Source organism: Lissotriton helveticus, chromosome 2_2, assembly GCF_964261635.1.
Source record: "Lissotriton helveticus chromosome 2_2, aLisHel1.1, whole genome shotgun sequence".
Taxonomy (NCBI): domain Eukaryota; kingdom Metazoa; phylum Chordata; class Amphibia; order Caudata; family Salamandridae; genus Lissotriton; species Lissotriton helveticus.
In genome coordinates this window covers 335,302,100-335,323,779 of record NC_136060.1, presented here as the reverse complement: position 1 = coordinate 335,323,779, position 21,680 = coordinate 335,302,100, and the positions used below count along the sequence as shown (strand labels likewise).

Genomic DNA, 21,680 nt, shown 5'->3' with positions numbered 1-21,680 from the left:
CCAAAATTTAAAAAGATGCGTTCAAGAATTTTAAACCAAACAGGTGAGAATTCTAAGCATATTGTGCTAAACAAATATAAGATCTTAGGAAAGAAAATCATTTTGATAACATTAGATCTTCCAATAAGGGAAAGATGTAGATCGTCTAATCGTTGCAACTCCTTTTGCATGGTTGGTATCAGTGGTTTCAGATTTATGTCAACCATTTTGTCTAGGTCTGCGGTAATATTAATTCCCAAATAAGTAGCTTGGTCCATAACTCTGGGATCCCCCATTGTACTATTTTTGTTCAGGACAATCTGTGTTTTTCCCTGGTTAAGGGCATACCCGGATACTAGGCCAAACAGGCGCACCGCCTCCTCAATAACCCTCATGGCAGTTTTTGGCTCAGTTGTTACCATTGCTATCTCATCTACATAGGCCAATGATTTTGTGACAAAATCTTGAGAAATTATGGGTTGAATTCTGCTGTTCCCTTCTAATTTACGAATAAAAGGGTCTATGTAAATGGCAAAAAGCAGCGGTGAACAAGGGCAACCTTGCCAAGTTCCCCATGAGATGGTCAATTCATTGGTTAGGTTGCCATTTACCATGACCGAGGCCCTTGCGCCCTGTGAGCCTCACGGCAAATTTACCGCTTTTTATGCACCTTGGTTCATTTATGTTTAAATCCATCCAAAAGGATCAAAGAGTTTTACATGAGCTCCAGTTCCATTACAGATGGACACATTATTTTTTTTAGGCACAAGGGGGCTTATTAGCAAGAACCACGTTAAAATTATCACCTTTTAGCAGCAGGAAACTGCCACTAAAACGGCGATAATGGGCTTGCTAATATGCGTTATAGAATTCCAATAGAAGACCAGGTTAGATGTCCTGCACATCTAACCTACTCTTCTATTGGAATTCTATAACACATATTAGCAAGCCCATTATCGCCGTTTTAGCTGCAGTTTCCTGCTGCTAAAAAGGAGATAATTTTAACGTGGTTCTTGCTAATATGCCCCGTGGTGATTAAATGATTTGCCCAGAATCACAGGATGTTTGAGCTTCCCACCAGACTGGAACCTGGGGCATATTATCAAGAATGGTGTTAAAATTATCGCCGCTTTAGCGGCAGGAAACTGCCGCTAAAGCGGCGATAATGGGCTTGATAATATGCCCTTGTGAATTCCCATAGAATCCCATGTTCTGGTGTGAACCTGGGCTTCTATGGGAATTTACAAGGGCATACTATCAAGCCCATTATGGCCGCTTTAGCGGCAGTTTAAGGCATCTAAAGCGGCGATAATTTTAATGCTGTTCTAGATAATATGCTCCCTGGTTTCCCAGCTTCCTGCCTACTGTCTATACCGCTCATAACAGTGTCTTGATGGACGGCTGTGCGATGCTCAGTGACATTGGCTGGGGAAGACTCCCTTGTCTTTCACCTGCACCTGCCCAATGTGGACTTGGTGTAAACAGGAAACATTGTTATCACTTTCAATGTCTGACAGTCGAAAGCAATCCCGTGGTTTGATCCAAAATGTGGCTGACACCTTATACATGCAACCAATCAGTGTCTGAAAGGAGTTTCCCCTCGCAGTGTGTGCTGTGGACTGACCCAGCACGTCAATGACTTTTCTTTAAAATAATGGTCGAAGGACGCCGACTCAAAGCCCTATTATGTATTATTATTATAGTATTATATTGCCAGGTTATGGCTGGATATGAAGTACACATTTGTAATCTAAGGGAAGGAGAGTATATCATTTTATTTCCAATGTAATTTATCGGTGGAATTCATAGGACAACACTTTGTTTGCACAGTTTGCAGGTCATAATTTCAATGCTAACATTTTCTGATTCTGCATATTAAATATATCATTTGTGATCCAATGTATGGATTAATGATTGTGCCCTTGCTTCTCCTAGCCAAGAATATTCAGAACTCTGATGGAAAGCCCTGCAGCATATGTTTTATTGTGCTATAAGGAAGTGCACTGGGCCAATTAGTGGGTGCTCTCTTGTAACAAAGAGCTATAATCTAGACAGCCACATGTCATAATAGTGCACACTTGATGATGGAGTAATTATATGTTTTACAATAATAAAATGACAGCATATCACAGTAATGTATTTCATAAAACAAATTACCACTATGCACTTAGGAAATGTTCAATTACGTCTGTTGCCAGGATACGTTACTATAGTGATAACATTGAATGATATAGAACTTACCTTGCCAAAACTCCCTTTCCCAATTGCTCGTAAAATTTGAAAATGGTCGAAATTAACTGTAAAGAAAAAAAATAATAATGTTAATCAACCGCCTAAGCACACTCTGTTTAATCAAATGCAATATGATTCTGCAAAGCTCATTTACTGCTGGTAGCATTTGCACTTTTGTTGGCTGCAGATACATATAAATCTAATTACCGAGCAACAGAGGGACTCAGATCCTAATCACGTTTTCAGACAATACATAGAGCGTGCAGCATTACAGAAACAGCACTTGTGAAAAAAGCGAGCCAATGTGCACAACATGTGATGCTTGTTTAATATAAAAAGAGCTAACAGGCTGTATTCTAGGCCATATTTCAGAAATATTTTTGCACCAGGTAAACATTTAAGACACACATTGTAAAACCAGTATTAAAAATGCATGGCATATGTAGTGCTTATAAATCCTTGTAAAGGTGTAGTATAGATTTCAAGAAAGAAATGATGCATACATAGCCTTTTGAAATGGAAAAATTAAGGAAACACGTTGCGCTGTTTCGCAGCCTCGGTGCAGAATAATTGCCTCACATGTAGCTCCACTCTTCACATCTATTTTCTCTATTTCATATTAAGAAACGTAGCAATAAAATGAGAAATCTGTTTTTCTATGTATTTTGCTTGCACAAATAAAATCTGATCAATGACTCCCTCTAACAAGCCGCAAAATGGAATTGCTCTATTTTTCACTTGAACCAGAACCATTATTTTAGTAAGTCTCAGACGTAACTCATCTTTCATGTTTAAAAAGTGGAGGCATTACATTTCTCTACTTCTTATTTGATGACACTGCGAGATAGAGTGAAGCCCGATTGTTTCTGTTGATTGTGCTGGTGAAATTTCAGTTTCCTACTTTTCATTCTTCTAGAAGCAGCAATGAATTCGTCCTACCTTCTTTTTGTCGGAATAATAAATGTATTTACTAAGGCGGAGGGTTCGAAAGACGTGTGCAGTGATTTTTGATGCCCTAGGCCAAGCGCAGGGCAGGATTGGGAGGAAAAAGAGGCCCGGGAATCCTAAAAAAAGTGCCCACGATTGCATATTGCACCTTATCGCAAAACACTGCTTACGTGTTTTAAGTATTATGAAAAGAAGGGCGAGGGTCGTCAAAAAGAGGCATGTTTTCTTAACCTCATTGAAAATGCTGCCAGGACTCTGTGCAAGGATTAGTTCACACTGGTGAACCACATCTAAATATAAGTGAGGCCACTTCTGCTCAGGCCAGCAGCCCCTGCTCAATCTGCAAACATTAATGGGCCACACCTCCGCCCCCTTGGTAAAAGGGAGGTAATAGAGAGACATCTGCCTCCGAAGAGGCCGCTCAGGCACCCACTGGGCCCCTGGCGGCCTCTGAACAGCACAGACACAGCCAAATCAGCTTCCATGCTATCCAGAAATGAGTCCCATAGCTCCACCTCAGATACCGGCCCATCACACATTGCCCAAGGGCCTCCCTTCCCACTCCGACCCCGGCCAAGCGGAATGTTACTTCATAATGTAAGATGGTGTCCCTTAGTGCAAAGGAAATCAGGTCTCCTCTAAAAAGGGTAGCCCGTACCTTGGTCTTTCTTGCACATGGAAGGACTGCCATTTACCTGGTGGCCTGGAGCCCATGGAAACCGGTTTTGAAAGACCAGGGCCGCTCCTGGTGCCTCTGTCATGTCCCCCAACTCCTCAGGATATTGCATAGAGAATAGATTAATTGAAAGAGAGAGACTGCAAGAGGAGACAAAGGGAACAGGGCAGGTTAGAGCATTTTTGTCAGGGCTGATTTTGGTCCTAGCATTATCCTTGTACATGCCCTGCTGCTTGAGAAGAATGAGCTACAACCTGTTTTTGATTGTTGTAGGATAGCAATAAGAGAAAAACTGACTATAAAACTAGAATGCTGGGAGCTCCTTTTAAGTCAATGCAGTGGCTCAAGGATAATGATGGCTGATATAAGGCTTCAGCTCCTACCTTCCACTGTCTTCCACCTTCCACTACCTTCTTACTGTTTCTCACTCTTTATTTTAGATAATTCTTCCCTCAGTTGCTGCAATGTTCTAATAGCCTTACAGCCCTTCTGACCCAAGCTATGCCAGTTGATAAAGGCCCTCTCCATCGCTATAGGCCCTAACCTGAGGCTCAAGTCTATGGCTCAGGTTCAGGGCCTTTAACAACATCTATTGCCCTCAGTAGAAGGCTATGAGCCTATTTTTTTCCGAAAAGGCAAAGAGATGGTAACTAGACCTGAGAAACCGCCCCAATGGAGGCACCGCGCCTGGCCATTTCTTCTCTAGTATTCTGCAGGTCTGCGTGGTTGTCTGGAGATCGGCGGTGAACCAGATCACGCTTCTGTTGGTGCGTCTATTTGAGGGTTTCTTGATCAGGGTAAGAGTGCTGGTGCAGTCGTTGATCCATTGCCTGAGGTTGTGTCGGTGTGGTCGGTTGGTGGGGTTCGTTGGATGGTGGTGGTTAGCTGGTCTTCGGTGACCTTGTTCCAGCTGCGGTCGGGGATTCTTTGGTGGTGGTAGTGTGGGGTGGTTTTCATGATGGAGAAGTGTATGCAGTGGTGGTCGGTCCAGTGGAGTTCAGTGGTGTGGCTGACGGAGACATGTCTGCTGGCGGAGAAAATGGGGTTGAGCGTGTGTCCAGCGGAGTTGGTGGGTGTTGTGCCAAGCTGTTTGAGGCTGAGGTTGGCAAGGTTGCCCAGTAGTGTGGTGGAGTTGTTGTCGTTGGTGTTCTCGAGGTGGAAGTTCAGGTCTCCGAGGAGGATGTAATCTGTGGAGGTCAAGGCGTGCAAGCGGACGACGTCTGTGATGGAGTCGATGAACTGTGCCTGGGATCCGGGGGGTCTGTACACGGGGATTCCTCTGAGGGTGGTGTTGGGATCGATGTGGATCTGGAAGTACAGGTGTTCGGCAGTGCTGACGGTGTGTTCAGCGTTGGTTGAGATTCTGAGGGTATTTCTGTGGACAATGGCGATTTCTCCTCCTGGTCTGTTGGTGCGGTCCCTGTGGGTGATTTTATAGCCATCCGGGATGGCTATGGCAACGTCGGGCGCCGATGAGGTGATCATCCAAGTCTCCATCAGGAAAGCGACGTCTGGGGAGGATGAGTCGATCAGGTCCCAGAGTTTGATGGCGTGCTGCGGACGGAGCGGGTGTTGAGCAGTGTGCATCGGAGGTGGCTGTTGCCTGCCTTGGTGGGGGGGCAGAATGTGCTGGTATACACTAGCTGGTGTAGCTGCAGTTTCGGCAGGTGAATGGTCCATGGGTGTGCTTCGGGGTGGCCTGGAAGCAGTCGGTCGATCGGCCAGCATTGAGTGCTTGGAGGTGGTTGGCGTCGTCCCGGCGTCTGGTGTTGGGCAGTTTAGACGTGCTACCTTTACTAAGAGCAAGGTAACAACAAGCATTGACAAAGCCAATAGGTTACGCATGTGCAAAATCTATCGGGTTTGTCAATGTTCATATTCTGAATTTTCATTTAGGTTGGTGGGCGGTATTCAGGAGAGAGTCTGTTTTACAGACAATAAATCACAACAGCAGACCTTGTAGCTGGGGAACCAAGCTGAAGTCTCGGCAGGAGGCTCAACATCCTGGAATTCTGGTCAAATCACTTAATCTCTCTGTGCATGTGAATGTGCCCATTTGTAATGCAACTGATCATTAAATAAAGGTAAGGATATGAAGACGATAAACAGAATGAAAGGGAGGAGACTGAAAAGAAATGGGTCATTAGACATAAAAGCACATAGGTTAAGTGCCCAACAGTGAACAAGTGATCAAACAGATTATAGGAGGGAAAAGCAGACATGTGGAGGGCGAGATGAATCAGAGTTCGAAGTGGACAGACAACCAGAGAGTGAAGGTAGAAGGGCCAATATGGTAAAAGAATGGAAATCTGATATCAGAAAGTTACAGCTAACTCACCACCCTCTTTTCCACGTCACCAGCAGAGAATACATGTATTGCAGATACACTGCCTACGGTTGTGGAGCCTTTGAGGACAGTAGTCGCCCTACGCTCCTTCGCTGCAGTGCAGTACGACAATGTTATGCCCACCACTTTCAAATGTCACCAGCCGCCCCTGGAAATGGCGCCATGAGTAAACACTGGACAACCATGCAGCCTTCAAGAACGCCTGCCGCAGACACCACCAACTCATCCGAACAGCCAAAAGGACCTCCTTCAAGGAACTCATTGACAAGAACACACACAACAGCAAAGAGCTCTTCAACATCGTGAAGGAACTCGCCAACCCCAGCACCAGCTCCAACGACATCCCGCCATCACAAGACCTCTGCTACTCTCTAGCAACCTTCTTCCACCGCAAGATCAATCAATCAATCAATCAAGAAATTTGAATAGCGCGCTACTCACCCGGAGGGTCTCAAGGCGCTAGGGGCAGGGGGGTCCGCTACTGCTCGAACAGCCATGTCTTGAGTTGCTTCCTGAAGGAGAGGTGGTCTTGGGTCAGACGGAGGTGGATGGGGAGGGAGTTCCAAGTCTTGGCTGCCAGGTAGGAGAAGGATCTTCCTCCCATTGTGGCTCTTCGAATGCGTGGAACGGCGGCGAGGGCATGGCTGGTCGATCGTACCTGTCGGGTGGGAGTCGGGTGGTGGTGGAGGCCGTCGGTTCGGTGGTTGGGTGCGTGGTCTGTGCGCCGAAGCTGTTGTGTATGTCGGCGATCTTGCCTGGAAGAACGAGGCGAGTGAGTCGCAGAGGTCTTGTGAGGGAGTGATGTCGTTGTTTCCAGCGCTGGGGTTGGAGAGCTCTTTGACGATGGTGAAGAGTTCCTTGCTGTTGTGTGCGTTGTTGTCTAGTCGTTCCTTGAATGCTGTCTTCTTGGTGGTGTGGATTAGCTGGTGGTGTTTGCGGGTGGCGTGCTTGAGGGCGGTCATGTTGTCTGTAGTCAGGTTTTTTCGCCAGGCTTTCTCGAGGGTGCGGCAGTTCTTCTTGGAGTTCTTGAGGTTGTCGTTGAACCAGGAGGCTTTCTTGCTGCTGGGCCTGCTGGGATGGTTTTTCATAGGTGCGAGGTCGTGAGTGCAGTTGGTGATCCACTGTGTGAGGTTGTTGGCTGCTTGGTTGGGGTCCGTTGAGCTGGTGGGGGGGTTCTGGCTCCTCAGTGATGTGGTGAGCTGGTCGGTGGTGATCTTGTTCCAGCTCCTGCGGGGAACCTGTTGCGGGTGGTGGTGAGTCGTGGTCTTTCTGAAGCTGAAGTGTACGCAGCTGTGGTCTGTCCAGTGGAGTCCGGTGGAGTGGCTGAAGGAGATGTACTTGCTGGAGGAGAAGACTGGGTCAAGCGTGTGTCCGGCGTAGTAGGTGGGGGTGTTAACCAGTTGCTTGAGTCCGAGGTTGGCGAGGTTGTCCAGCAGGGTGGTGGTGTTGTTGTCGTTGTTGTTCTCCAGGTGGAAGTTGAAGTCCCCTAGGAGGATGTAGTCGGCGGAGGGGAGGGCGTGCGGGCTGATGAAGTCTGCGATGTCTTCACTGAATTGTGTGCGGGGTCCTGGGGGTCTGTAGATGAGGGTGCCTCTGAGAGTGGTCTTGGGGTCGGTGTGTATCTGGAAGTGAAGATGTTCGGCGGCTGTGAGGGTGTCGTCGGAGTTGGTCGTGATGCGGATGGTGTTCTTGTGTACGATGGCGATGCCTCCTCCTGTCTGGTTGACGCGGTCCCTCCGGGTGATCTTGTATCCATCCGGGATGGCGATGGCGATGTCGGGCGCTGAGGAGGTGTTTATCCATGTTTCCGTGAGGAAGGCGACATCTGGAGATGTGGTGTCGAGCAGGTTCCAGAGTTCTATGGCGTGTCTGTGGACGGAGCGGGTTTTGAGCAGGATGCACTTCAGGTGGTTGCTGCTGGTGCTCGGCTTGGCGGGTGCGGTACAGGTCCGGATGCAGGAGAACTTGCATGATTGGCAGTTGAAGGGTCCGTGGGTGCGTCTTGGGGTGGCTCGGTAGCATCGGGGATCGGGCCGGTGTTGAGTGCGTTGAGGGTGGCGGCGTCGTAAGTCCGGCGGATGGGCTGGCATCTGCGGGGGCCAGGGGGTCTGGCGCTGGGCGCGGTCCAGACGCGGACAGGCGTAGACGGGCTTGCCTTTGGCGCGCCTTCGGCGCGTCCGCTGCGCGGGCACGCTGCGTGTACGTGCGGACTCTGCCATAAATGGAGAGTGGGGGGGGCGGAGCGAGGAAGGAGCAGCTGGGAGGCGGGAGCGGGGTGGCGAGTGGGGAGGGGAGCGGTGCAGTGAACAGAACGAAACGGGGGTGGGGCCGCGGGGGAGCAGTGGCAGGGAGCGGGGAGCGGGGTGGAACTAGCGGGAGAGAACGGCGGTAGAAGCACAGAAATAGAATCAGGGGCACAACAGTGGAAGCAACGACAAACAAATCAGGGGCACAACAGTGGAAGCAATGGAAACAAATCAGGGGCACAACAGTGGAAGCAAAGACAAACAAATCAGGGGCACAACAGTGGAAGCAATGACAAACAAATCAGGGGCACAACAGTGGAAGCAACGACAAACAAATCAGGGGCACAACAGTAGAAGCAATGAAAACAAATCAGGGGCACAACAGTGGACGTGCAAAAGAGATACTGGCACAACAAAGAAGCAAAATACAATTACTGGCAGTGGCGGCGGCAGGGGAGACCGGGCACACTCGATCGCAGACATCCACTACAGCTTCAAGTCCCAGACCTCCCCAACAGCCACCGACACCCCAGAACCACCACCCCCCAGTCACACCAGCTGCCTGACCTCCTGAAACCACGTCAATGCGTCAATGATGAAGACACCATCAAGACCATGAACACCATCCATTCCAGCTCCACAACACCAGACCAGCATACCTCAACAACCGACTCGCCTTCTACCCCCCGAACCGCCAGCTCCGCTCCGTGACATCGCCACCGTCCCACGCATCCGCAGAACGACCACCGACGGCAGATCTTTCTCCCACCTCACCTCGCCACCAAGACATGGAACAACCTCCCCACCCACCTACGACAGACCCAGGACCTGCTGACCTTCAGGAGACTCCTCAAGACCTGGCTGTTCGATCAGTAGCTGCTCCCCCCCCCCATCAGTGCCTTGAGACCCTCACGGGTGAGTAGAGCGCTTTACAATTGTTTGATTGATTGATTGAGTTATGTGGTGAAGAAAAGTACATTCAGAAGTAAATATTATGCCCAAATTATTCACCATGACACCTTGTCTAGGATCACTCCCTATAACGGAAGGACAGAAATAATAGATATGAGGCCAGACGTATGACCCTAAATTGCTGTCGCAAATGGGCCATTGGGCCATCGATCGTGGAGAGTGCATGTAGTGGAGAGACACTAGGAGCTCCAGTAGTGCCCTTCCCTTCTCCCGTATTAGATAAAGGGCAATTAGAAAAGGGAGAAGAAGAGGAATCCCACAGTGCCAAGACAAATAAACCATATAAAGCACACAGTACCTTTATGGGTATGTCCACTTCCTATTGACCCAAACACAGGACTAAGAGGGGTGGCCCATCCCAGCCTATTCCAGGCTATGACGGGCCCGTCTTGGCCGGGTCTTGGGCCGGTCTGAGCCCACGCGCGCCCTGCACTGCTGGACGCCCCTCATACATTTAAGGCCCTCTGGTGCCTGGTCACGGCATTACGGTCCCTCCTCTGGCCAAAAGAGCAGTGGGAGCTGTAGTCTCCGGTAGGGCTGGTGCTGGGTCTGCTGTGTAACAAGGGTCCCACATTGCCTCTCATACGTTTAAGGTGGTCCGTCACTTTGTCACAGCATTGCAGCCCCTCCTCTGACCATAAGAGCAGTGAAAGCTGTGGTCACTGGTAGGTCTGGTGCTGTGCTGCAGTGTCACGAGGGTCCCCTCATGTCAAACTGAACATTAGTGAACACATTTATAAAGCTCTAGCTTCTACCGTGAATGAATTTCATCAACCTTTTAAATATTCACATCTGTTAATAAAGTTGTGGCACTAAGTAAATATAGTGTCACATGTAGGTACAAAAGGGTATTTCTGTGACGTGTAAGGGTAGAGTCTAAATTGCGCTATTTTAACATCTAGAGATGTTTCTTGATTTAATATTAACCTTAATGAATTTACTTTAGAGATTGGTTGTTAGAGATTCCTATGCAAGGCAACCATGATTCTGTCTCATTGAGCTAAGCTAAGCTAAGTTTTGATGGGGTTACACTTTAAATAATTCTAGCTCATTCGCTGATGATCCAGCACAGAAAAGGGATTATTGTCCATCCAGAAGTTGAGTAAGCACCGTTGGGTCCTACAAAACACACAATTAAGCTGCTTGAGGCAGAGGAGGGTGTGCAATTCCCCACCCAGTAGCTGAGTAGCATAACAGGGTTCTTCAGAGCACACTGTCAACCCAGTTCATGGTCTAGCAAACTAGGCAGTCTCCTCAGGCTCTCTTTTCTTTCTATGTGTTTTTATATGCAGGCCCAGAAGCACTTGCTTCAGGAACCCTGGGGGTTATGTTCAAAGAATTTTAACAGTCAGACACCCTCAGATTCAGTAAGTCTGATGGCTTGCGACTTCTAAAGCACTCGTTTAATTGAACTGAACCCATTTAATAATTTGTAAAAGGTGTTCTAAAGTGCTAAATGGGTTGAGGAAACATTAAGAAATCGCTATTTCGGAGGGGCGTTTTAAGGGCATCTTGTGAGCAAAATCGAGATGCAGAATATTCATTCTTTACCACCAACTCAAAGGAGATTGCAGACCATTCACAAATGGGAAGTAGTTCTCATTGGGCCCCCTCTCCTTTGTTAGTGGTGAAAATAAATCAGGCAGAATTCCCATGGACCACTGCCTAATATCCGCATTTCGTTTTAGGAAAATGGTTTGCATTGAAAACAAAAAAGACTGCTTTATTTAAAGTCAGTCACAGACATGGTGGTTTGCAGACCCCAGCAGGACTCCAACCCTGTAATTGTAGCCACGCAAGGGTGGTCCCAATTTGCGGGCTCCCTCACTAATATTTATGAAGTAGGCGGAATTGCAACTCCCTATGATTCTATGGCCCAGATGCATCATGCAAAAAACAGGTTGCAAAGGGGCAGATTCTCAGAATCTGCCCCTTTGCGACCGGTATTTTTGCATTTGGGATGCATCATCCCAAATGCAAAAATCACAAACTGAGAATTCGCTAAATTGCGATTACTTGCATTTAAGGAATCTCAAATTGAGATTCCTTAAATGCAATGCATTAAAGTTTAAAAAAATTGCGATTTCGCAAATAGGGCTCGCAAATTACCATGAAGTACAACTTCATGGTAATTTGCAAAAACTTTGAAAACTGCACTAAAGTGCATTTTTCAAAGTTTCATGTTGCGCACACACATGCCCTAAGAGCATGTGTGTGTGCAATATATGTGCACAGATCAATTTCAGGGGTGCAACAGGGTGTCCTTTGGACACCCCTGCACCCTTGAAATTGCAATCTCATTTTGCGATTCGCTAATTGCGATTCACAAATTGAAAATTCTTCACATTCATTCCTATGGGCGTCTAGGCCAATAGAAATGAATGGGGATGTATTCCTTAATTGCGACTCGCAATTTGCAAATCGCAATTAAGGAATTTTAAGAAATCGCTATTTTTAAAGTGATTTCTTCTTGCATACCATTTTGCTATTCCTTATTAGCGATTCCTTATTTTTCCCTAATAAGGAATCGCAAAATGGATGCTTGATGCATCAGGGGGTATGTTCTGGGAACTAACCTATTAGTACATCGTTCGGTTCGCAAAATAAGAATGCATCCGAAAAAAGTTGGTGCACACATTTCAATCCCTTTTACCTAATGCATTCTTCCTGCATGAGGCCAGCTGTTTCTTAACCAACCCCATCCATCTCTGAGAGTTTAAATTGTGGCTAGATATTTGCTTGATATGAGTGCGCGATTTTTTATTTAGTTATTTATGTCACTCTGGAATTACCTCAGCTGGGCTGCACCTAGGTAATCCTTATCCAAGGAGAAAACTATGATCACCTTATTTTCTTCAAATTCGTTATCCTTATATATGTGGGAGCAAAGCTCTAGAGACTATTTTGAGGGTATGGTCACTCAGAAGTACGTTTTTCATTAACAGACCCATTTTCTTGCGTTTGTTTGTTTATGAGCTCCTGGGTTACAGTATTAGGGTCTGTATCCTCAGAATCATTGGATGTATAGCAGGATTTTATTACAACTACTACTTTTGAATCCGAAAGTTATTGCCCAGTACATACTTTAGTGCTACATGAGGGTAAGCACAACCCTTTTTTTAAATTCTAGCACCTACAATGTCCTCTCTGATGTGATTGCGCTCTAATTCTGAAGAAAAATCAAAATCGAGAACATCAACTAGATGATCCTAAAGTGGTAAAATTCCATTTGGGCAAATTTCAGAAATTAGAAAAAATACTTTTCCTAAAAAAAAGTAGAAAATAGACAAAAATTAATAGAACAAGTGAAGAGATAAGATGAAAAAGAGGTAGGAGTAATGGGTAGTCAGGTGTAAGTACTATGGTGTATATATGTGTGTATGTGTGTCTGAGTGTGTTTGTAAATGTATATTCACTGAAAAAGCCAAAGGTTTAAGTGACGTTATATTTAGGTGAATATGTAAGTGCCAACATAAAGTTTTGAATTAAAAAAACCAGAGACATCCGCCAATAATAGCAGAGCTAACTAGAACTTGTGCCCCGTCATGCACTGCTATGGCCTCATGTATTACAACACTCCTGACATGTTCTATGACATCATTTATGACATCACTGATGACATCTCAATTGACATCATTGATGGCATCACTGATGACATCACTGACAACATCATCCAACGAGTGTGTTATTTTCTTTTATTTGGAGAGTGGCAGGTAAGTATCATCCTAGTTCTCTATCTAATATTGTACAAACTCTTTGCTGCAAATGGCTGTAAGTATTTGCAAAATGGTTACGCTCATAACTGGTAATAGGTTTGGAGAGGTTTTTACCACACATAACTATAATGTATGATGTCACTTCAACCTTTGCTTTTTGAGTGAGTATCTAGTTTTTTTAATGTAATGTAATATATTATTAGCATATGTAAAGCCAACCCTGCCACGCATGGCCTTTCGTATTGTGTGTTGGGGGGGGCAGCATGACATGCCCTTCTGTCAAACCCTACAATCAACCACATACAGTCAAGCAATCCCACGCCGTGCACAGTCTTTGGCAAGGCCCTGTGTCCAACCCCAGCAAGTATCCAACCTCCTGACATGAGAGGGGATGATATAGCCCCTCCCCAAGTCACTACCGACACCAGGATCAAAAACAATATTATATGGGGAGGGGAACCCATGATCTCTGGAAAACCATCCTCCAAGGCAAAATACATTACATTTAGGGGAGAAGAGTGGTTGACTGTTGTCCCCCAGACCAAATAGATCCCGTCCCCTGGGGCCATACCTTAATTATAGGGGAGGGAGGCACGCGCCTCTTGTTAGAAATTGGGTCTCTAGTCGGCATCAGCATGAACCCTGTCCAAGTAGGGATTACAGTCCTAGTCTGGGTACGGTAGAAACACACTAAAATATAACATGTACTCACCTCCTTGTAGCTTATCACAGAACAGTCAGGCTTATCTTTGTGCAACACACACACGCACATATATATATACACACACACAAACACACAGAGTAACACAATGAAAACACCACAAAAATACTCCCCACAGATTTAGTAAAATAGATATTATTTTTATTAAGCCTGGGTGGAGTTCCACTATACGGAACACCGGGAAGTGCAAAAAAAAACTCTGGAGCGCTACACGGAGCTCCGCAAGTGACAGAGTGGGTTAGATAAATGCAGTTTGTAGTGATTTTTAGTGCCAGATGCTTGTCCGCACTGTGTAATCATCACAAACGGCACCATGCACAGCGCACGTGGGCACTGCTTCCTTTCTCCCTCTCGAGTAGATTTTAACTCAAGGGCCAGCTTTCTCAATGCGAGTGGATAGTTTCTCAACGGGAGCGGTCATGAGCATGCACGACCACTTGCAATAAGAAATCTGAGTGCCTGCATTGAGAAATCTCACTAGGAGGTTGATTTTCCATGCTTGCATTTGCCAACCCGATGTTGACGATCGCAAACGAGGAAAAATCTCGCCTGGAGGTGGATTTTCCCCGCTCTCGCGCTCGCCAACTTGACGTTGACGAACGCAAGCGGGGAAAAAAACTCCATTCTACGGAGCAAAGTTTTTCAGAACTCTGTGAGCCTCGTGTAATGCAGAGTGTAGAAAACTTTGCAAACTCCGCGAGCAGAGCGGAGTTCACTGCCTGGACATAATTTTTATGAGTAAAATAAGACTACAATGACAAAAATCCAATTAATAGAACCAGAGTTATGAATTTTTAAAGAATACATCAAAAATGCCCGGACTTAATTTTTATGAGTAAAATAAGACTACAATGACAAAAATCCAATTAGTAGAACCAGAGTTATGAATTTTTAAAGAATACATCAAAAAGTAGTGCTACGAGTAAACTAACACTTAGGTGTTCCTTGAGGTCACGCTGGACCGGGGTAAATCGAAAGTTCAGGCCAACCGTGATGGAGGGAAGGCCAGCTACAGGACCCACGCATGGCCCGCTAAAGAAGTCCTTGGGTGAGCAACCGTCAGATCCGCTTCATGCAGTCTGGTCGATACGTCTTGGTCAAGCCTTAAAGGCGGATTACACATCATAATCATTGAGCCATTCAGGAATGTCTTCGGATCAGCACTGCGTTGACATCGAAGGGCACTGTGTTGGCTCAAATTGGTGCACAGTCGTCACTGCATTGGTTCGGATGGTTCTGGACAGTAGGAATCACATTTTAAAGACCCAGGGCCGGATTGGCACCACTTCACAGTGCAGGACGCACAGATGGCAGAGTTCAGGTGTTGTTACAGAGTTGCAGGAACTCTTTGATTGGTCTGAGACTTCAGAACGGGGGCTAGACAGCAAGCACTTGGAGTCTCTCAGGGTTCAACTGTGCTAGGTCCAGGCTTTGTCCTCAGCAGTAGCAAAGGGGATGATGGACAAAGCATTTGAACAAATCAAACACTCACCCCCAGTCAACTGTTCTGGGTTTAATCCATCATCATTCTTTAGCTCACTCCATTACCCAAGTTAAGACATTGCCATATGCAAATCAGTCTGACCCTCTGGCTCATGGGAACAGTCCAGCCCGAACTGCCAAGCCATGTCTTCCCTGGACCAGATACAAGCATCCTGGGACCGGTTTCGAGTTCATAACCCTCATCTGCCAGGCTATCGTGAATCCAGTGGCAAAGTGAGCAAGGGACCCATGTCTGGGCATACCCTGACAACTTAGGGTGAACAAATCAATACCAAAGGGGATGATGAACGGAGAGTTTGAGCAAATCAAAGAGGTACCCCCAGTCAACTGATCTGGGTATAATCCATCATAATTATTTAGCTCACTCCACCACCCCAGTTCAGACATGGCCATATGCAAACCAGTATGACCCTATGCCTCCTGGGAACAGTCCAGTCCGAACTACCAAGCCATGTCTTCACTGGACCGGAAACAAGCATCCTGGGACTGGTTTCGGGTTCATAACCCTCATCAGCCAGGCAATCCTGAATTCAGTGGCAAAGTGAGCAAGGGACCCACGTCTGGGCATACCCTGCCAACTTAGGGCAAACAAAGCGATACCAAAGGGGATGATGGACGGAGCGTTTGAGCAAATCAAACACTCACCCTCAGTCAACTGATCTGAAAAATGATGGATTTAGGTCCAGATCTCTGTACTGGGGTGAATGTATGACCTTCTTCTGCATTCTGTCCAACCCCAACGCCGGAAACAATGACATCACCCCGTCGCAAGAACTCTGCAACTCCCTCGCGTCCTTCTTCCACAACAAGATCACGGACATACACAACAGCTTCAACAACCAACCAACGCAAGCCACAACCGCAACGACGCCACCCACCACCACCCTCCGCACCTGGACCCCGATCAGCACCGAAGACACCATCCGCACCATGAACTCCATCCATTCCGGATCTCCGACTGACCCCTGCCCTCACCACGTCTTCAACAAAGCCGACGCTGTCATCGCACCCCACCTACGGGACATCATCAACACCTCCTTCGACTCCGCCACCTTCCCTGAGAGCTGGAAGCACGCCGAACTCAGCGCTCTCCTCAAGAAACCCACAGCAGACCCCACCGACCTCAAGAACTACCGGCCCATCTCGCTCCTCCCGTTCCCGGCCAAAGTCATCGAGAAGACCGTCAACAAACAGCTGGCCGCCTTCCTCGAGACGAATGGATCCCTCGACCCCTCACAGTCCGGCTTCCGAGCGAACCACAGCACCGAGACCGCCCTCATCGCCGCCACCGACGACCTTCGAACTCTGATGGACAACGGAGAAACAGCGGCCCTCATCCTCCTGGACCTCTCCGCGGCTTTCGACACTGTCTGCCACCGCACCCTAGTACAGCGCCTCAGCAACATCGGAATCCAGGAGAAGGCACTGGAATGGATCTCCTCCTTCCTCGACGGAAGAACACAAAGAGTCCGCCTACCACCGTACAAGTCAGAGGCCACCAAAGTCATCTGCGGCGTCCCACAAGGATCCTCACTGAGCCCCACCCTCTTCAACATCTACATGAGCCCCCTCGCGGCCATCGCACGCCAACACAACCTCAACATAATCTCCTACGCCGACGACACCCAGCTGATCCTCTCCCTGACCAACGACCCCGCCACCGCCAGAGCCAACCTGCACGAAGGGATGAGAGACGTGGCCGAATGGATGACGACCAGCCGCCTGAAACTGAACTCAGACAAGACGGAGGTCCTCATCCTGGGCTCCACGCCCTCCGCCTGGGACGACTCCTGGTGGCCCCCCGCCCTGGGCACCGCGCCCAAACCGACGGACCACGCACGCAACCTGGGCTTCATCCTGGACTCCTCCCTCTCCATGACCAGACAAGTCAACGCCGTCTCCTCGTCATGCTTCAACATCCTGCGCATGCTACGTAAGATCTTCCGGTGGATCCCCACCGAGACGAGGAAGACGGTCACCCAAGCCCTCGTCACCAGCCGACTGGACTACGGCAACGCCCTCTACGCCGGAACCACGGCCAAACTCCAGAAGAGACTCCAGCGGATCCAGAACGCCTCGGCGAGACTCATCCTCGACATCCCCCGACGCAGCCACATCTCCGGACACCTGAGAGATCTGCACTGGCTCCCGGTCAACAAGAGAATCACCTTCCGTCTCCTCACCCACGCGCACAAAGCCCTACACGACCAAGGCCCGAGCTACCTCAACAACCGGATCAACTTCTACACTCCCAAGCGCCTCCTCAGATCAACCAACCACGCCCTCGCCGCCGTCCCCCGCATCCGAAGAGAGAGAACAGGAGGAAGGTCCTTCTCCTACCTGGCCGCCAAGACCTGGAACTCACTTCCCACCAATCTGCGCCTGACCCAAGACCACCTCTCCTTCAGGAAGAAGCTCAAGACTTGGCTGTTCGAGCAGTAGCGGCACCCCCCCCTCCCAGCGCCTTGAGACCCTACGGGTGAGTAGTGCGCTTTACAAATGACCTGATTGATTGATTGAACTGTTGTTTTTGCATTTGTCCCCAGCCGGACAGAGATCAGCAGGCAGCAGGGCAGCTCAGCAAAGAAGACAGGTCCAATAATGGGTGTCTTGGTAGGGTCAGAAACCCAAAGTTCTTCTCAAATGTGCTTTTGAAGTGGAGCTCACTGCAAAGCAATCCCTTGAAGTGCACTGTTCCCCTTTCATCCCAGCCCTGTCTGCTAGGCTATCTGTGGGTAATCACTCCTTTGTGTGGAAAACAGGACACAGCCTACTCAAGTATAAGTTTCAGCTCTCCTCCCTCCAAGAGCTAGCATAATGTAGATGAATAAAGATGAATTATCTGTCACAACCACACTTCCCTTGTTTGTGGCTGTCTAGAGGGAATGCGCAAAGTGTAGCTTTCACCCATTCCAGACATGTATTGGAACAGGCTGCACGGCACACATAGCAGTGAGAGCAGAGAAATGTCCACTTTCTAAAAGTAGCATTTCTAAAACATTAATGTTAAACCCCATTTTACCAGTAAAGAGGGTTTATCATGACCACTCCGGAGATATGAAACATGATGCAGCAATTCCATTCTAATCATGAAGTACAGCTTAAAAGTGTTTTAAGGAATTCCCAATGCTAGCCTATGAGAGGAGTAGGACTTACAGTATTGAAAAACGAACTTAGCTATCCAACCTTTTAGTTACACAGCACCCTGCCTGTAGGGCTACCTAGGGCCTACATTAAGGGTAACATATTTGTAATAAAAGGGGAGTTTAATACTTGGCAAAGGCTTTAAAAGGCCAAGTCGACATGGCAGTACAACTGGACACACAGGCTCTGCAGTTTAAAGCATTACTTTTGAGGGTGGCACAATCAGTGCTGCATGCCCACTAGTTGCATTTATTTGACAGGACCTTTGTATATGGTATACCACTTTACAAGGGACTTATTAGTAAACTAAATATGCCAGTCATGTATTCACCAATGTCACCATGTTTAGCTAAGAAGCATATGCACTTAAGAACCGGTTTGTAGTGGTAAAGTGCTCACAGCCCTAAGGCCAGCACCATGATACAGCAAAAAGAGGAGGTAAGCATGCAAAATGTTTGGGGGAAGACCACCCTAAGGGTGACAGGTCTAACACCCTTTCCCCAAGAGTGACATTCCCCAGGGACCCTATGCCCGGGTAGCAAATACTTTTACATTAACCTTTATTGTGCTGCCCCCTCCCCGAGCCATATTAGGCCCTTGGGGCCCCATTCCTCATGGCTAAATTGCCACCACGGGTATGTATTGCGCTTTAGCAATGCAGTGATAGATTGATTGATTGAGGTGGGCATGCAGCTTTATTGGGCCCGTACCCCACCCCCCAGGACCACAGATAGGTTCCCCGGTACCTGAAATATACAAAAGGTGATGAGAGGCTGCTTGCAATATGTCTAACCACTGATTAGAGCTTGAGGTAGCACTCCAACTAATTGTTCTTTTGCTCTCCGTGGCACCCACAAGGTTGATGGCTGGGGGGGAGAGCCCAAGGTCCCAGTGGACCAGTCGGCTATCCGCATAGCGAGGGAGCAAGCGTTGCTCCCATGGGTGAGAGCAGCTCTCTTTGCATGTTCCCTCCTGGTGGGAGCACTGTCTGTTCCCTTGGCTGCATGAGTGCATACAGGGAAACAGTAGTCTGTTCCCACCCTGCAGGAGCATGTTTAAATTTCCTGCCAGGTGAGAGCAGACTTGCTTTGCATGTTTGCTCCTAGTCATAGGAGATTTAAAAATGCTCACAGCAGGCATGACCAAACATATCTTTCCCTGCCCACATCAGTGCGGACTGGGGAAATTATTCTATCCCCAGCGCGGGCTCCGTGGGACAGAGTACTTGAGCCAGGCCCGGGGTACGTGGTCTCCAGGGCCTTTTAAGGCTCAATGAGGTGGGTCACATGCCTCCCTCCCCTATTTTGTTGTTTAAGCCCTGAAAATGGGGTCATTGGGGCCTGGTGAGGTTTGGGGAAGGGAGCTCTATGGCCTGGGTGCTTCGGCCTGGGTGAGGAGTTCCCCAGGTCTGCCATCAGTCTTGGGAGGGGGCCGTGCAACCCCCTCCTGTAATTTAATGTACCCGACCCCAGAGGTGAGAGTGGGGAAGGGAGTGAGAAAGGAAGTGGATGAATGAGGGATGAAATGAAGGATTGACAGAGGAAGTGAAATAGGGATTGTGAGAGGAAAAGAGGGAGGAAAAAAGGGCGCAAGGGGCAAAGGAGAGAGGGAGGCATAGATCAGAGAGAAAGTACCACCTCTACATATTCCTGAAAGGAGAATAGCTGTAAGACTCTTACTCACAGCATTCTATAGGAACTGTATTCTTTGTGAGAAAGGGAGAGAGGGAGGAAGGGAGCGAGTGAGGGAAGAAGTGAACGATTGACAGAGTGAGCGAGAAAGGAACTGAGGAAGGGAGGGAGGGACAGTGGAAATAAGGGAGGGACAAAGGGAGTGAGGGACAAAAGGAGAGAGGGATGGATCAAAGAGACAGTACAACTTCTACATTTTCCTGTAATGAGAATTGTTGTAAAAATCATACTCACAGTATGTTTACAAACTGTGTTCTTTGTTTTAAGTAATCATTATGCTGTTCAGATTAGTAAGAATCAAGTGTGCATAACTGGGCTCTTGTCGTTAAATCGTCTTTGCTTCTGCATTAGTGCAAATTAGTGATGGATGCTGAAGTGAGGCGTATTTCAGAATCCAATAACTTCTTGTACTGTACCATCAAAGGTGCAGTAGTCCTACCTAAATGTTCTTGTAGAGTAACTGGCTAAGTAGGAAGCATTCTTACAGAGATATAAAAGCTTTCTCTTTCTGAAGAGTCAGACAAGCGTAGGTATTTCCAACCTGACAGCAGCTGGCCATTTCAGATCACAGTGCGAAAAATGCCCTGCAGCAGTCTGGTGCAGCTCAAGAGAGAGACATTCAGCATCTACAACTTAGAAAGAGCGAAAGGTGGAAAAGGTTGTACACTACAGGGACAACATGCTTTGGTCTAAGTACCATAATAAACACACACTCTTAAATATATGTCACTTTGGGCTGCATTTAATTTAAAATTAGCTAAATAACTTGTGGACATGAGGCTTGTCAATGCTTTATAACTAACTGATCTTACTGTGAAATTTAGACCCTTGTGTGCTTGGAATCCCAATTGATTTAGAGATGGTGTGTATTTGGTTTAGAATACTTTTACAAACCCGCAAGCACTTGAGCTTAAACCTACTGAGAATTGAGATAAAGTGAAGACGTCTGTTAACAGATTTAATATGTTTTAGAATTTTTTCAAACACTGTCTCTTGATGGACTAGAATAAGAACTGTGACCCAAATGTTTGATAGATGAGAACTTAATTATACATTCTTCTTAAGCCCGAGTGTAATTAGAACTGTAGCACCTCATCACAAACGTGCTGGAAGACTGTTTTGGGTCACACTGCATTCCCAGAATTAGTAGACTGCCGTATCTAGTTAAGGTTATATAGCTAGGTATTTTACAGTCTGTGAACTGTAGTTCCAATTTGCACTTGGAAATATGAAACTCCTAATGCCAGAATGCAAAGTAATGTTGACTGGGTTACGTGGTCATGTGTGTAGTTTCTCCCCCAGCCCTGGAGTATGCAAATAGGTTATGCCACACAGAGGAAATGCAGTTCAACAAATCTTTATTCTCCATCATTCATTCATACTAAGCACATTACGTCATACTTCCCATAAACACACCTTAACACCTTCCCTATATATCATCTAATTTCTGTTCAGAGTCTGCCCAGAACCAAAAGGGTCCTAGGGCCCAGATGTAGGTAATAGCA

General features: G+C 47.3%; 1 protein-coding gene across 1 annotated transcript in view; it reads right to left on the bottom strand.

Moving 5' to 3' along the window:
* STK32B (serine/threonine kinase 32B) overlaps positions 1–21,680 on the bottom strand; it is a 1,644,519-nt gene that overhangs the window by 1,446,250 nt on the left and 176,589 nt on the right. Inside the window, exon 2 of the mRNA XM_078678995.1 lies at positions 2,221–2,276. Within this exon, the coding sequence (XP_078535121.1) occupies positions 2,221–2,276 (56 nt within the window). The remainder of the gene's footprint in view (positions 1–2,220; positions 2,277–21,680) is intronic.